The sequence below is a fragment of the Ornithorhynchus anatinus genome, chromosome 8 (assembly GCF_004115215.2).
Source record: "Ornithorhynchus anatinus isolate Pmale09 chromosome 8, mOrnAna1.pri.v4, whole genome shotgun sequence".
NCBI classification, from domain to species: Eukaryota; Metazoa; Chordata; class Mammalia; order Monotremata; family Ornithorhynchidae; genus Ornithorhynchus; species Ornithorhynchus anatinus.
In genome coordinates, this window is record NC_041735.1 from 11,087,756 (window position 1) to 11,106,133 (window position 18,378).

Consider the following 18,378-nt stretch of genomic DNA (forward strand, 5'->3'; position numbering starts at 1 on the left):
TTTTGTGATATTTAAGCACTTACCATGTGCCAGACACTGTACTAAGCACTGGATTAGATACAAGCTAATCAGGTTGGACACAGTCATTTCCCAGATGGGGCTCACAATCTCAATCTCCATTTTACAGATGAGGTAAACGAGGCAAGGAGACCGTTAGTGACTTACCCAAGGTCATGTGGCAGACAAGTGGCATAGCCAGGATTAGAACCTAGGTCATTCTGATTCCCAGGTCTGTGCTCTATCCACTAGACCACACCATTTCTCACAAGGCCAGGTTGCAGCTTAGAAATAAAAATATTAAGCATAATCGTTACCAAGAGTAAAAAAAAAAAATTAAGAAAAAACCTGTTTTTAAAATATCACAATTAAAAAGTTATCAAACTCACGTTTTGGGGGTTAATCAGAATTGTCTCAGGCACTGCAGTAGCTTAGGTGAACTGAGTGGTTCATTTTTTTTGGGTGTTCAACCTATTACCTTTCTTCCGGCTTGTTCTGAGCATGTAAAAATCCAATTACACCTGGAAGTAGTTAAAGTAAGTTATACAACAGGGTATTTCTCTTTTGAGCCTTATTCAAAGTACAGTCTTAAATTTTTTTACTGAATTATGCAGTCAAAGATGGTCTTTCATATGAGGTGTAAAATAACTTGAGTATATTGTGTAAATATGAATTTTTCATATACGCAAAATAGTTCTTTCAAAAGAATAGACTTTTTTGTGTATTTCTAAAAAATTTAGTTTTGTCATAAAATACAGTTAATATATAATATCTAAGTAGTTTGCTCTGGAAAATATAGTTTCATTTTTTAAGCAATAGAGTGCTACTGAAAATCTCTGTAACGTATTTGTATGCCTACTACTATTGGTTCTAGAAAATTTGCCACTTAACATTACCCTATCAAAATACATTTTCGATGTTTGAGTCACAACAGTTTGTTATTTAAAGCATTTTATATCTAAAGGAATAACACTAAATATGAGCTCAATGGAACGCAAGGCTGAAAATTGTTACATTAACACACAGATATTGACTGGCTATTAGAAACTCCAGCTCATGCATCAGGAGTTTCTATTAAGCCAGTCAACATGAGAAGCAGCGTGGCTCAGTGGAAAGAGCATGGGCTTGGGAATCAGAGGTCATGGGTTTGAATCCTGGCTCCACCACTTGTCAGCTGTGTGACTGTGGGCAAGTCACTTAACTTCTCTGTGCCTCAGTTACCTCATCTGTAAAATGTGGATTAATACTGTGAGCCCCACATGGAACAACCTGATCACCCTGTATCTACCCCAGCACTTAGAACAGTGCTCTGCACATAGTAAGTGCTTAACAAATACCAACATTATTATTATTATTATAATCCCTGCTCCCTAAGGGATGTCAAGGAGTCAATAAGGAAAAACTCAAGTGAAGAGAGGACTAACTATGGGAGACAAGAGGGTATAGGGAGAGTTTAAGCTCACGGAAGAGTTCCTCTCATCCTCCTCCCCTTCCAGTCCCCAGATAACCCTACCAGCGTTTTCAGGAGTTTCTTTCCATGATATGGCTACTAAAGCCAGCTGCCTGCCTCGGGTCCCTCAAGCCTTGCTATGAATTTCCTACTTCCTTCTCTACCCGTCTCTTTGTCTGACAGGTTCCTTTGGCTCACCATCTATTAAGTTAATATCAGTAAATGGAATAAAACCATTATAGAGAACTACAACACCATCAGAAAAGCTGTTGAGCTGTCCAAAGTGTACTGAGGAAGGTGCTTTCAGTAACAAAGACAAAGAAGTGCAAGTCAAAGTACTTGAGTAATTGTGCAGTGCTTTCCTGAATTCCCCCTCCATTTTCAAACCAGATGATTTACTTCTTTCCTTTGTGCCCTAAATGGAAGTTTAATGTAATTGCATGTTTTAAAATTACTGCTGTATTTCAGGCCAGGGATCAGTTAAATGTTGCTTGGGAATAATGGGGATCTGTGTAAACGAGTTGAAAGCCATTTAAAGGAGTAAGGCAATAAGCTGTTTTCCATTTCCACTGATAAATAAAACAAGAGGTAAAACCTTTAAATTGTACTGTGAGTGAGATGGGTGTTGAGGATGAAATAATTGAGTAACTTTTTTGTTGGGGTACAAGCATCATCCCTGTTAGACTTTGGATTTCTATTTGGCCCTTGACAAGAAAGGCTGATTTGTGCAAGGATAATTTTTATTGTCATGAGCATAATAATATCAAACAGAAATTCCTTACCACTGAGTTAAGGCACACAACTGTCTCTCCCCCTCCTACCCCACCTTATTGACCTCCTTCTTCAACCCAACCCACACACTGCTGCTCTGACACCAACCATCACTCTGTACTTCAGTGGCATCGTTTTTACTACCAACCCCTTGTCCACATCATCCCTTTGGCTGGCAACTCCCTCCATGTTTATATGCAACAAGCCACGTCTCTCCCCATCTTCAAAGCCATCCTGAAATCACATCTCCTCCAAGAGGCCCTTCCTGACTAAGCCTTCCCTTCTGGGTCACCTATGCACTTTGCTATTCACCCTTCCCAGAGCATTTATGTACAAATCCATCTGTAATATAATTTAATACCCATCTCCCCCTCTAATCTGTAAACTCCTTGTGGCCAGAGATTGCCTATACTTACTCTCTTTGCACTATATTCTTCCAAGCGCTTAGTACAGTTATCTGCATATATTACATGCATTGATTAAAACAAGTTAATTTGGCAATTTTGAAATCTGCTCTATTGGACATTTTCCCAAAGAACAGATAATATTACTTTCCTTATGTAGGTATTGATGATATCTTGAGGCACCAATACTGCAAAGCCTTACTGAATGCAAATCTCCTCCAAGAAGCCTTCCCTGACTAAGCCCTCCTCTCCTCTTTTCACATTCCCTTCTGTGTTGCCCTGACTTGCTCCCTTCATTTATCCTCCCTCCCAGCTCCACAGCACATATATATTTATTTATATGTAATTTATTTATTTGTTTATGTATATTAATGACTGAAGCAGCGTGGCTCAGTGGAAAGAGCACGGGCTTTGGAGTCAGGGCTCATGAGTTCGAATCCCAGCTCTGCCACTTGTCGGCTGTGTGACTGTGGGCAAGTCACTTAACTTCTCCGTGCCTCAGTTCCCTCATCTGTAAAATGGGGATTAAGACTGTGAGCCCCACGTGGGACAACCTGATTCCCCTATGTCTACCCCAGCGCTTAGAACAGTGCTGGGCACATAGTAAGCGCTTAACAAATACCAACATTATTATTATTATTAGAGTGTGAGCTCGTCATTGGCAGAGAATGTGTCTGTTTGTTGTTGCACTATTCTTTCCCAAGCACTTAGTATATGCTTTGCACACAGTAAGCACTCAATAAATATGCTTAAATGAATGAATACCAGTACTGTGTTTGGGTTAATTGTTAGCCTAGTATCTTGAAAACCTTCATATTATTAAAGACAGGTCAATCATAAAATTCTGTTCTAATTTTACAAGCAGCCCCTCAACTTAACAGGTCTTGGTGGCCACTTATTGATTCATAGCTTTTCAGGTCAGAGATGATTTATCTTAAAGGTTTTTTTTTCCTTCCTAGTTGAATTTAGGTTTATTGTTTTTCCTCCTCTGCAGTCTTTCTTGTTTTCAATATATGACTTTTTTTCAGGGATTAGAAATAAGACTTCAAATTTTTTGTTTCTCAGGTCACAGAACTAAATAATGTGAAGAATATATTACGGTTGCCAAAGAGCACAAAGAAACATGCTATAGGGATTTATTTCAGTGATGACACCTCCAAGACTTTTGCTTGTGATTCAGGTGGGTTTGCCATGGTAGATCCTGAAAAATTCATGCATTTCTGTTTATAATATGAATCCATTATATAACTACATGGCAATTTTCTGGGCATTTATACAGAGCTGGAGGCTGATGAGTGGTGTAAAGTGCTGCAGATGGAATGCCTAGGAACTCGAATCAATGACATCAGCCTTGGAGAGCCTGACTTGCTGGCTACGGGTGTGGAAAGGGAGCAAAATGGTAAGTAAAATAAATTCTGAATTTTTGAATGCCTAAAAAGTTATAAACCAAATACTGGAATCTATGACTTCACCCTAAAAATGTTTGAGATGCACCACAAATCTTTATGTCATTGTGGCAATGAGCCCATAATTCCAGATGTTATAAGCAAAGATAGGTGATAAGAGGTTACTTTGGAATCTACTCTTTCTATCTATAGCCAAAATGGGTGTGTGGTGCTTGGAGCTTGGAGATGAAAAAAAATCCCTGCCTATAAAAGACCTTTGAATCTTTATCAAACAATCCTATTTGTTGAGCCCCTACTATTTGCAAAACACTGAAGTAAGCACTTGGGAGAGTATAATATAACAGAGTTGGTAGACAAGTTTCCCGCCTATAGTGAACTTATTATAGTCTAGAGGAATCTTTATGCTTATAATCTATGCATACGCTCCTGGCAAAACGGACTATGTAGAGGTAGTTACAATTTATAGTGCAAAATTGACCTTGTGCCGTTTCTAAAGAGAATTTTAAAATCGCTCATAAAAGTGCAGTATTTTAAAGAGCTAGTGTTAGTGTACCTTGGTTCAGAATGTCACCTGGTGCTGACTTGAGGAGTAATGACTTTGAACATCAGTGGCAGAGCAATTCATTAAGTCATATTGGACTGGGGTCACTAAATGATTCCTATATGTGAGATTATCCTTCCTTTCCTTGTCTTGCCCACTTTTCCTCAAAATATTTGTCAGAATAGATTATGTGATAGTCATATTTGAATAAAATAAGCTCTTTTTCTCCATCAGACTGGAGAGCAGGGAAAGCTGGAAGGTAACAGCAACTAGGTCCTCTAAAACAGAAATCAGGCAAATCGATTTGGAGAAGTAACCTGGCCTAGTGGGGAGAGTTGGGGCCTGGGAATCACAAGGACTTGGGTTCTAATCCTGCCTCTGCCAATTGCTTTGCTGTGTGACCTTGGGCAAATCGCTTCACTTCTCTGTACCTCAGTTTTTTCAACTCTAAAATGGGGATACCTGTTCTTCTTCTTACTTAAATTGTGAGCCCCACGCGAGATAGGGACTGTGTCTGACCTAATTAACTTGTACCTATGCTTAGAATACTGTTGGACACATTTGAAATGAAGCCAAACACAATATCCTAGAGTTTGGGGCAATCAGAAAGAACAGTAATACTTCAAACTGATAGGCATGAGAATGTTTGCAGCAAACACCATATTGTCATTTATGAATAGTTTTCCAAACTCATTAGACTACAAACGTTATCGCTGCTTCTAAAAATCTGCACTTAACTCATGCATATTTACCAGTACCATTTTCTCCCCTCTTAGTCAAAATTCCTTTCTAAACAGCTCCCCAGATTTCAAAGTGTTGACTTATATATACATCTTTTTCCTGGCCATCAACCTTTGAAAGAAGAATCCTGATTAAACAGTGGCCGACAGCCTCTTGAATTGTTAGATTATTAATCCGTTGAAGCATTTCTGACATATGAAGGGATAATAATAAAATGTTATTCATTAATCCGCCTACTATGTTCAAGTATTTTATTAAGCACTAAAGAAGAAGCAATTTAAGCAGACTGGATACAATTCCTATCCCACACAGGGGGTTCAGTCCAAGGGGAGGAAGAACACATATTTTGTCCACATTATTACAGATGAGGAAACCTAGACACTGAGAATTTAAATGACTTGCCCAAGGACACACAGCAGGCAAGTGGCAGAGCTGCCTGCTCAAACAATTTTGTGCATATTTAGCTTCTCCAGCAATGAATCCCCCTGGATTTTAAAAGAGCTCCATGCTTTTAATGGGGATGAGATTTTAGTAGTGAAAATAGAAATTAGTGAATCTGATTCTTCCTTGCAAGCTTGGAAGGGCAAAAATAGCTAGGAGGAGAGGTGAATAGAGGATTGCACAGCTCCCCTCCCACTTTCTCTAAGGTGGCTGCCCAGCTTTATAACTACTTCTCCCCATCGCCTTCCTCAGAGAAGGGAAAGAGCAGGAAAAGCTGGAGGAAGACACTCTAACCCTGCAGACTGTAAGCCCGCTTTGGGCAGGGAATGTGTCTGTTTACTGTTATATTATACTCTCCCCAGCACTTAGTACAGTGTTCTGCACAAAGTAAGCACTCAGTAAATATGATTTAATTGATTGAATGAAAGAAGGAAGGAAAGGAATTGACTTGCATTGGAAAGTGGAAATATACAGGTGTAATTATTTGTAAGATATTTTTATTAGCTTAGCCTATCACTGCAATAGATAACATTTACCTTATGAAAATTTAAGATGAAAAAGTTAACTTTTTAGTGGAAATAATATTAATTGTATTCACATATCACTCACACAATATTTAATTTCATAGTGAAAAATTTAATTATTTTAGGGGCTACAGGGTATTGATAGAGTATCATTTAAATACTTTGCTAACATAATTGGAGGGAAGAGGGTGTCAGTGTATTTTTTTTAATAACCTAAAGAATTCTATTATGTCTTCAATTTGAATTCCTGGGGACTTTAGACTAACCTTTTGTTTTTCTCCCAGAGAGATTCAATGTGTATTTGATGCCATCTCCTAACTTAGATGTACATGGGGAATGTACCTTGCAGATAACATATGAGCATATCTGTCTTTGGGACATCCAGAATCCCAGAGTAAAACTCATCTCTTGGCCACTAAGTGCCCTACGGCGGTATGGAAGAGATCCAACTTGGTTTACATTTGAGGCAGGAAGGTGAGTTTAACACCATTTTGACAGTTTTGGATCCTGACTCACTTCATTTTAGTACTAAGGTTATGTGTTTGCTCCCGCCAAAATAGCGTTCATAAGATTTGGGTAGGTGTTCACATGCCTGGGATGGTGTTCTTAAGGTGCATGCAATCTAAGTGCCTTTTTTGAGACTCTAATATGTTGCAGGTGTGATTGCTTTCAGAGTTCAGATTTTCATTCCAAATTCAGTCTGCTTCCATGCTACTAGAGTGGGCTAAAATCACTGAAGTACAGTTATGTGACCTTTCCCAGTCCTAATAGAGCCAAGGAAACCAGAATTATAAATGATCTCCAGATGTTATCTATATAACTTCCTTTATCCATGCAGATCAGTCAGTGATATCTAATAATAATAATAATAATGTTGGTATTTGTTAAGCGCTTACTATGTGCAGAGCACTGTTCTAAGCGCTGGGGTAGACATAGGGGAATCAGGTTGTCCCACGTGGGGCTCACAGTCTTCATCCCCATTTTACAGAGGAGGGAACTGAGGCACGGAGAAGTGAAGTGACTTGCCCACAGCTGACAAGTGGCAGAGCCAGGATTCGAACCCATGATCTCTGACTCCAAAGCCCGTGCTCTCTCCACTGAGCCATGCTGATCTATTGAGTACTTACTGTATGGAGAACACTGTACTATCCAGAACTAAATCACCTTAGGTAGATGGCATTAAAAATCTTTTCAGTAGCCATCGTTCCTATCTTTGGTAGCCCCCTTCAGTTAATTAGTCTTCAAAGTATGAGTTCATCTGTTTAGCCAACCAAACTCCCACCTGCTACAATTTTAAACTATTGCCACGTGCTGGTGGTCTGTGGAAATGGCAACCACCTTATCAGCATCTCGCTAATTAAAATGTTTGCATACTTAAAAGAACCTGTTGTCACCCAAAGGCTGACACTTTACTTTCTCTAGCCTAACGTTAATTTCTTTTAATTTTACAAGTAGAACTTATTACCTGTATCTTTAATTGTGTTTACTGCTCTACTCCATACTCCCTCCAGTTTTGCTGTACCATTCTTCTGCATCACTGTATGAAAGAAGACCTTTCTCTTTACTCTTGTGCTAAATCAGTTGGCTAACTGTGGGGTTAACTGTGGAATGCTGGGAAACAGTCATGGCCAGACCAATTGTCCTGCAGCAAATGGAAGTGAGGTGGCTTTTTCTGAGCAAAGTTATAATGTAGATGAAAATTCAGAGTAGTAGAGCCATACAGTAAAATGGACTCTAAGCAGTGGCTTAAATCAGAACCAAATGGCAGGCTGTACCTGAATGTAGTGTGGGTGTGACATTCACACCCGAGGATAAAATCTCCCCATCAGAATCAGCATCTTTGAAAAGAAGGACAACTTTACAAGTGTGGAAAGTATTTCTGGTCACCTGCTATCATTTCCAGCCAACATAAGAAAGACAACATTCTGGGTAGTCTATGCTTAAGTGTTGAAATTCAACTCTGGAAGCTTAAGGCACCACGATGTAACAGGGAAAATGAAGGTGACTAGAAGAGAGATCTGACCTCAGTGGTTTTTGGTTTTGGAGTGAGGACTGACTTTTATTGTGGATGATAGCATCTGGGGCTGTGGAAGAGCTCATGATCTCAGCTCTTCTGAATGTGCTTCTCAGAACAAAGTTTAGGGGCATGAGTTTGTGTCTTGACCCATCCTACTCATAATATCAAGAGCACCTTAGAGAGTAACACATGCTTTTTTCCCTTTCCTGGCCCAGAGCTGGGATTGAGCTAGAAAAGGAAGAATGGCACCCGAGATCTGTAAAGCAGACTGCATTTGAGCTACAGCAAATGAGCAGAAGTGTGGTGTGCCTTCAGACTTGTGGTTTGACCACTTTGGATTTGACAGAAAGGCTAACACTCCCCCAGCTTCAAGCTCTACTAGAATCTTGTTTCCCCCAATGGAAGGGTCATCACTCTCCACATCTTCAAGACTTACTAAAATGTTATCTCCTCCAAAAGGCCTCATCCCTGACTAAGCTTTCACTTCTACTTCGCCCTCCCTTTTGTGTTCCCTATGTACCTAGGTCTGTACCCTTAAGCACTTTTTCTTTCCACCCCCTTGGGACTTATATACATATCAGCGTGTATTATATAGTGTATTATATACACTAAGCAGCGTGGCTCAGTGGAAAGAGCATGGGCTTTGGAGTCAGAGGTCATGGGTTCGAATCCCAGCTCTGCCACTTGTCAGCTGTGTGACTTTGGGCAAGTCACTTAACTTCTCAGTTACCTCATCTGTAAAATGGGGATGAAGACTGTGAGCCCCACGTGGGACAACCTGATTCCCCTGTGTCTACCCCAGCGCGTAGAACAGTGCTCGGCACATAGTAAGCGCTTAACAAATACCCACATTATTATTATTATTATATCCTTCTGCATTTTAATGTTTGTCTACCCCTCTAATCTGTAAGCTCTTCATTGGCAGGGATTGTGTCTGCCTACTGTATTGGACACTCCCAAGTGCTTAGCACAGTGTTCTGCACATAGTAAGTGCTCAATAAATACTACTGCTCTATGGGGAATAAAATCTCAGGCACTGCAACTTTTTAAACACTGAATCATGTGGGTGTCTGAAGGCATTTCCTCCCCAAATATGTTATCGTTTGTGTAATTCCAATTTACACAAAGTCCAATTATAAATAATTTGATTTTTATGCATAGGACCAACTTGCTGATTTTACAACCTACTCCTAGAAATTTGTTAATTCCCTATTTCCATATTCCTGGTTTATAGGTTTATATTGGGTTTCTTTCAAGGACCTGGAAATTGAAATATTGTAATGAATCTCTCAGAACAGAACAGAAAGGTCAATGCAGGAGTAATATAAAACTTTAATATTCAATGCAACGTTCTTTTTCACCTGAGCCACTTATAACACCAGTGGGAAAATGTCTTGTATAAAATTAAGAATTCAGGTGCTTTGTTTCATGTCATTTTTTCTCCAGGTTTCTGAAATGGTTTATGGATTAATTACAAACAATGTAAACCAAGCATTGCACGTTTTAGACTACAAACAAATTATTCTCTTGTAGAATGCAGATTCCTTGCCTCGTTATTTTAATTTCTCAACTAAAAGTGTAGGAAGAGTTCAGTACCAGCCATCTTGCTTGGCCTACTCTGGGTGATGCCTTCTACAAGTGTGCTGAAATTAGGGTCCAGCCATCTTTTTCTTCCAATCTCCAGTAGAGAAATGGGTAACTTGGATAACATTGTACTCTCTGCACATAACAAGCACTCAAAAAATACGATTAAATGGATGAATGACTCCCAGTTTGCACAGCTGCTGCAGTAGGTTTGGGCTGGAAGTCTCATGGGACATGTTGGAAGAGCTTTCATTTCAATTCATAGAAACACTGGGGTGATAAGATTCTGCCCATAACTAAGAGTGTGGGTGGTGGCTGGCCACTTCTATGGAATGCTTAGGGATAAGTCAACTCGGGGGTTTGGGGGGTCCAAGAAAAAGTGCCTGATGGAGGTTTCCTTATCTACCCCCTCCTAGGCATATTGCTAGTAGCTTCCTAGGTAATGAAAAAGAAAACTGCTCATTATTTTAAACTCCACATGTTAAAACATGATGCAGTTGTCACACTTTTGATATGCTGGATAATTAAGAGGCTTGGGCAAATACTATTCTGAAAATGATGTCAAGCATGGAGGCTTTATTTCTCCCTTCTGGTAATAGTATAAGGTTGGCTTATTTGGGTGTCCCAGAAAAGTGACTTTTCTTGCTAACTGCTTACATATGCACCTGATAGTAGACAGGAATGATATCTATCTAGAAAATTGATTTACACATGTCATTCAATTAAGTGCTGATGAACCAATTGGAGAGCCCATATCTCAAGTCACTAAGAGTATTGGGTAGTAATGGAAAATCTGAGTTTAGGCAAAATTTATTCAAGGGTTTCAAGCTTAGACATGAATGAAGAATTTTCCAAAATAGGTCTGGTTTTTCCACATTTTGTCTTTAGTTTGCCTTGCTTCTTTCCTTTCAGTGACTCAAAGCACTGGGGGGTAAAATTATCTAATTTCATTTAATAACATTGCAATTATATAATTTATTTCTCTCTTTTGCTTCAGAAGATGAACATTGTAATTCATTTTCACAATTTTTTAGTCTTTAGAGACAAGGGCAGGAGAGGCTATTCAGAAATGTGGTATATTACTTTAGCCTGCTTATTCTATTCTCTTTTCTTTCTTTCCTGTCTTTCTCTCTCTAAATGCAGAAAATCACATTTTGCTTTGCACAAAAGTGTACATCAGAGGGCAGAATATAACCCAAGAGATATTCATCATTATATATAGAGATATCTACTTGTAAAAAAGCTACAACCATGGCAAAATGTTTTGTGGAATTATCATCATTAGAGAAGATTACATAATGTTGCAAATTAGTTTCTTAAAACATGTCAGGTGTCTAGTAAAAGTTTCTTTGTTAACAGAAGAATTGAGTGCTGATTCGGCATTCTAAAAATCAGCATCCCTCTTACTACCTCACTGTGCTAAATTAATATGCAAAAAGCCTAAAATGAAAGGAAAATCCTCAGGTGACATTTGAAAGGAAACTTGATTCTGCAGAAAAAATAACTCAGATGAGTATATCTCCTTTACCAGCCAAGGATACATTTGATCTACATATTTTTAACTAAGATTTCATGTAGGTCAATGACTCTACCAGAAAAACGCAACATTTCTGAGCTGAACACTTCCAGCTGTAGTGAGGTTAATTTGGTAAGATAGGTTTGTGTGCATTTACAGTGAAAAATGGCCATATTTACCCATTCAAATTCATTTTACTATTTCAATTCTGATATTCCTTCAAAATGACAGACTATGAAATTGGAATGGTTTTTTTTCAGTTGATTTACCTTTGTGGCCCACTGTTGCTTCTTAGAAAAGCAGAAATTAGGAGTAGAAATATCTTCCCTCAAATCCGGCTCTTTTCCTGTTTTCCAGTTTCCTTGTTTCCTGACATTTGTATTCTCGGTTTTTTTTGTTTTTTTGTCTAGTCTAAGTCCTGTGAATCTTGACAGCCCAGGGCGTGGGAGAATGCCACGTTTTGACTTTCATAAAGTGCATTGTCTGAATTTATTTTTGTAAAAAATACCATAACTAATTTGAAATGCCTTAAGGGTAGTGGTATATTTTCATTCAGTTAATAACTCTTAAAAATAGAGAGAGCAGTCTGTAAACATTTGGAAATGGATAGTGAAGCTTTCTGTGGTAATGCTATGATTTTCTGAAATCTCATGCGCTGTGGATTTCTTTTACTTACCTGTCAAAGAACATGACCCATGGTTTGGATGATTGATGGAGCTCTGTCTAAACTACAGTGTCTTATGGGAGCAGTGAGGCTGAGGGGACTCAAAAGTATAAGTGCAGCTGGGATATGAGAAACCCCACTGGATCTTAACATCTGGATTAGTACTAGAGGCAACCTAGGTAATGTGAAAGGCCAGGCACGTGCTCTTTTTAGAAATCCATTCTCTGGTTTTCAACTCACTGCTTTTTCCCTGGATGAAATGGCAGATAGAGTGATTGGGGAATTTGGAGTTCCACTGGAATTCTGGAAAATTTCCAGGAGGAAAGTGGCAGGTAATGTGAAAGGAAAGTAAAAGGGCAATAGAAGACAGTAACATGTGGATTTCTTATTCTATCGTGGCCATAAGGATGAAGTTTCATTCCCATTAGAACCTCATTTTAATTTTCTCTTTCCTCCTCTCACTCTTTCCCTGAAGGAAAAACAGACATTGCTGCAGTATGTTACACGAGGCCATCAGTCCATTTAGTTGGCTTCATTGTTCCTCTGCTCCTCCTTCATTTTCCCCCTTGGGATTTAGATTATAAATGATGTTTAGATCATGGACTGCAGGCAATCTTGTTAAATGGTTGACAAAGCTGTAAGCAAAGTTACATGAAGCAGTCAGTTCCCAGGAGAGCAAGTCACACATTCTTCAGTACAGACTTATCTGATGGACTTTGAGAACCCCCTCGTGTGTGCAGTCCTTCCAAAGTAGACTGAGCAATTCTTGAATGAATTTGAACAACCAGAATAAACCTAAGCCAGAATGCCAATTTATGATCCTCTAGACAAATTTTCATAAAGTTGACATTGTACATATGAACATATTGCTGAAGGTCATAGCAAGGAAGCTGCTCTAAGTTTTAACTTTTAGTTTTCTGAGGTAGAAGAATTTGCAAATCAGAAGCCTGAACTGGGCCCCGTGAACTAGATTACTACAACCACTACCTTAGAGAATTCATTCACGCCCATGGATGGCTTGTACCACTGCCTCTATGCAGATGATTCCTAAATCTACATCTCCAGTCCTTCTCTCTCTTGACCTCTCTGCAGTCTTGCATTTCCTCTTGCCTTCATGATGTCTCTACTTGAATGTCCCGCTGACACCTCAAACTTAACATGTCCAAAACAGAACTCCTCATCTTTCCACCCAAACCCTATCCTCCCCATGATTTTTCCCATCATTGTACACAGAACCACCATCTTTCATGTATCTCAAGTCTATAACAGTGGCATTGTCTTTGACTCTTCTCTCTTATTCAACCAGCATATTCAATCTATCACTAAATTCTGTATATGCCAAGCTTCTTCTCTGTTGGACAAGAATGAGGCTGAGGTCAAAATTTGGCTAAACTATATTCCAGGCTTGGATCTCTGTGGAGAGATTATTAACAGCAAATAAGTGTGAATTTACAGAAGAATTTGACATAATACTTTCCTCTGATCCTACTATTTTCTTCCACTTCTTTCAAGAGAGTATGTAATTGTTTTAGACTTAATTGATTTCTGTATTTCATATGTGTTAGCCTCACCTGTTTAATAAAATGCACATCTATCTTTTTAATGATCACATGTGAAGGCAGCATTTCTTTCTACACTGACATTTAATGTCAAGCAAGCATATGGCTTTCTTCACAGACGTTTCCATTTTAGCACATTGATTCAGTTAGTCACAAAAAGAAGGCCCATTTCTGCACTTATTTGGCTGCTTCTACCCCACTGGTAGAATCAGATCTTTCTCTTTCAAGCCACCAGAATCTATGTAATTAAATGGTTTAATTAATTCCTTTGTCTAAAAATCACAAAATTCTCAGACTAGAAAATTTCTTAAAGGATTTATATTTTCCAGCCTCCTGCTTCAGTACAACATTTCACTGGATCTTCAGATATCGGGAATCACAAACTCTCATAGTCAGTTGTGCAGATCTAGCATTTGGGTGAACTATTTGAATTTAATTTTTTGCTGTACATATCTTTAGGACAATTTTCTGTTTAATTATGGTCCCCAAAATGTGACGTGCATTTCTAATAGGAGATATTTATCAATAATCCTATTGAATTCCTAAGAATCTTATTTTCAAGTAGTTGTTTTTATTTTGGCAGGATGTGTGACACAGGGGAAGGACTCTTTATCTTTCAAACAAGAGACGGAGAGGCCATCTACCAAAAAGTTCACTCAGCCGCCTTGGCTATTGCTGAACAACATGAGCGCTTACTGCAAAGTGTGAAAAATTCAATGGTAGGTTTATTTTTTCTGCTGCTTATCCATTGATTGGCGCCAGCTAATGAGATCAAAAGACTTTCAGGTGAGCTGTATACTCATCTAAACAACCTGACTACCTGATTTTCCCTTACAGTTCACCGTTTTATATTGGAATTTAATTTAGCATTTAGAGTTTTAGTGGTATAGTGCTGTGCTGGAACCATGTCAACATTTCAAACCTTTCTTTTCTGTATCTAACACAGTGCTTGGCCCATAGAAAGCATTTAATGAATAACATCATTGTTATTCGTGAGCTTTAACATTGCTAAGCATCCTAAACCCTGGTGAATTCTTACATACGAGGTGCCATATCGGAACAGACTCGCACACAAAATATGCACTACGGCTATTGAGATTACAGACAGAGAGAAGGCATTTCAAGTCACTTGAAATGCAAAAAGGAAAGATGTCTTTTGGGCAGTCACTATAGAAAGTCCCATGGATGGCTTTTTAAATTTTATAAGGAGATTAGAAAAGTTTATCTAGAATACTGCTTAATTATCTGATCTGTAAAACCACCAACAGATGTAAATTGTTCTGTCATAGATAGATATACCTTATAAGCACATATTATTCATTTAAAAATCCTATTAGTCTGTCTTATAATTAATCAAGAATATGAATAATTATCTCAGACGCTTCCTTGAAAATTTAATTGGAAAATAATGCAGTTTGATCTTGCCTTGCTGTATACTTGATGAATTCTACATTATGAAAGTAATTTAGCAACATGACATCGTGCTTTTGACTAAAATGAAGGAGGATCAAATATTGGTTCAGAATCTTAAAAGGACTGCAGTGATAATTTAAGAAACAAACTCCCTTATCGTCTAGTGTCCCTGGATGAGTTTTCACCTCATTAATTTCATGGAGGGACTCTACTCATGTCTTATAGTACAGTGCCTGGCACATAGTTAAATGCTTAACAAATATTGCCATTATTATTTTTGTAGCAAGGGAACTTGCTTTGAGATTATGACGGCCATGTTCCGATATGGCAACATGTATATATGAATTTACAATTATAGCCAAGATTTAGGTTGCTTAGCAATGTTAAAATTCATGAATGCCTTGAGATTATGCCTTGAGATTATACAAGACTGACGTTAGCTAGAAGGATAAGTGTTGCCGTGGCCCATCTCTCAAATTCAAGGAATTTCATTTCAATCATTTCATTGTGTTTTTCTTTCTGTTCTCATTGTTAATGATAATAACAATAATGATTGTGGTATTTGTTAATTAATTACTGTTTTTCTAGTACTTTCAAATGGTTCAGAAAATTTCTCAGAAATTCCAAACATACCCCGTAATTGAATACTAACATACTATGAGAAATGGCATCTGCTAAGATAGCTTTAACCTCCCAAGTCATATTCTCTTTTCCCTCACTGTTCCACTTTGGCATCCTTTTAAATGAATGGCTAAAGTATGGGGAATAAGGATTTAGCATTCTTTCTTACTGGAGTTTTGCTTTCATTGAAAGTACTAGATGAATTTTGGGGGAAATCCCCAGTAATCCTTATTTTGCCTTTCTCGGAGGCATTGCTGTAGTAAGCATATGAATTATTATTATTTTTTAATTTTGGACTGAGAAATCTGCTGTCATGAAACCATTCACTCCAAGAATGAATGGGCAAGTTATACCCTGGTCCGAGGGCAGCCAACAAGATGGCCAAATTCAGCCCACTTAACCACAGAGGGCACTCTACCCCCAAGCTTTTTAGCTGTTTGTTAAACCTAATTAGCTAGGTCTAATAAACTACCAGGCCAGAAAGTCCTATTCAAAATAGAAATGCATCTTGACTGAATAACCTCACGGTTCTCAAGAATAGTTCAGTCAGTTAAATACCAAAAATGATCTATGACTAGCACCAGGCTCATAATTGTCCACTTTTGTTCTCATAAAGTTGATTAAACTGTTTCTTAAACTTTCCTATTACTACAAAATACATATATGTGAATATATATATATATATATTTATATATGTGTGTATTATGTACATTATTCTGTATTTGCCTAAGGCAGATAGAGAGATGATATTTTCTGTGGCTCAAAGGGGTTGGGGTATCCACATTCATTCTTGCCCTCCTTCGCGGGCTCCTCCTCCCTCTCCCATCCCCTAACTGTAGGGGTTCCTCAAGGGTCAATTCTTGGTTCCCTTCTGTTCTCCATCTATACTCACTCCCTTGGTGAACTCATTCACTCCTGCGGCTTCAACTATCATCTCTACGCAGGTGACACCCAAATCTACATCTCCTCCCCTGTTCTCTCCCGCTCCCTCCAGGCTCATATCTCCTCCTGCCTTCAGGACGTCTCCACCTGAATGTCCACCCACCACCTAAAACTCAACATGTCCAAGACTGAGCTCCTTATCTTCCCTCCCAAACCCTGTCCTCTCCCTGACTTCCCGTCACTGTGGATGGCGCTACCATCCTTCCCGTCTCACAGACCCGCAACCTTGGTGTCATCCTTGCCTCAGCTCTCTCATTCACCCCACACATCCAATCCGTCACCAGAACCTGCCTGTCTCACCTTCACAACATCGCCAAGATCCACCCTTTCCTCACCGTCCAAACTGCTACCTAGCTGGTACAATCTCTCATAATACTGAGCTCACCTCCTCCAGGAGGCCTTCCTAGACTGAGCCCTCCCTTTTCCTCTGCCCCTCCTCCCTTCCCCATCCCCCCCCGCTCTACCTTCTTCCCCTCTCCACAGCACTTGTGTATGTTTGTATAGATTATTTATTACTCTATTTTATTAATGATGTGTTTATATCTATGATTCTATTTATCTGTGTTGATGGTATTGATGGCTGACTAGTTTTGTTTTGTTTTGCTGTCTGTCTCCCCCTTTAAGACTGTGAGCCCTTTGTGGGGCAGGGATTGTCTCTATCTGTTGCCGAATTATACATTCCAAGTGTGCACACAGTAAGTGCTCAATAAATACCATTGAATGATTGAATGAATGAAATAGGGTCAGTTTCCCAAGACTGAGTCGGGTTCTAATATGACAGGAAGAAGAATCAGAATAGAGATAGAGCTATTCAGAGACATACAGAGGCAGAGACCATGGAGATAAGCCCAGGAATGTGCATCCAAGCAAACTCAGACTCACACCAACTCACACTCACCCTGATGATTCTTCCCCATCAAAGTAGCTGGTCCACTGCAGCATGAGTGTGGAGTCAAGAAGAGAAACCCTGAGCCTCTTCCTTCCCCACTGCTGCCCTGCATGCTGATGCTGAAACCACCTCTTTGTACCCATTTGCTGTATCTGCCCCGCAGGCAGTTGCCCCACATTAAAAACCTTTTTGAGGCTGATGACAAAAGTATCATGGAGTCCTGCAGTAGGGCTGCTGGTTATGGTGGGAGATGGACCTGGTTTGCTTCTCCATTTCTGTGTCTCCATTTCCCTGTTGCCTTGAGACTTCCCATTAGATTATAAGTTCCCCGAAGGAAGACAACCTGTCTCCTGATTCTACCGAACGTTCCCATATACCTAGTTCTGCATTTTGGCTGTAGAAGGTTTTAGACAAATAAGGAAGCAGTGTGGCTTAGTGAGAAGAACACAGGCTTGGGAGTCAGAGGATGTGGGTTCTAATCCTGGCTCTGCCACATATCTGCTGTGTGACCTTGGGCAAGCCAGTTAACTTCTCTGTGCCTCATCTGTAAAATGGGGATTAAGACTGTGAGCCCCACGAGGAACAACCTGATTATCTTGTAATCAGATACTGTTCCACTTTGAACAGTGCTTGACACATCGTAAGCCCTCAACAAATCCCATAATTATTATTATTATCATCTACCCTCCCCTCTGTATTAACTATGCATTTGGCTGTGTACCCTTTAAGCACTTGGATACTCACCCCAGCCACTCAGCACTTATATACCTATGCTTATATTCTACTATTTCCCCTACCAGTAATTTATTTTCTCCATCTCCCTCTGTAGACTGTATGCTTCTTGTGGGCAGGGAACACGTCTAACCAACTCATATTGTACTTTCTTGAGCTCTCTGTA

The 18,378-nt window shown here is 39.2% G+C and overlaps 1 protein-coding gene across 1 annotated transcript in view; it reads left to right on the plus strand.

Annotated features, from left to right (window-relative positions):
• DOK5 (docking protein 5) overlaps positions 1-18,378 on the plus strand; it is a 98,031-nt gene that overhangs the window by 61,961 nt on the left and 17,692 nt on the right. The window contains exons 3-6 of the mRNA XM_029070112.2: positions 3,688-3,802; positions 3,902-4,021; positions 6,560-6,749; positions 14,199-14,334. Of these exons, the coding sequence (XP_028925945.1) occupies positions 3,688-3,802; positions 3,902-4,021; positions 6,560-6,749; positions 14,199-14,334 (561 nt within the window). The remainder of the gene's footprint in view (positions 1-3,687; positions 3,803-3,901; positions 4,022-6,559; positions 6,750-14,198; positions 14,335-18,378) is intronic.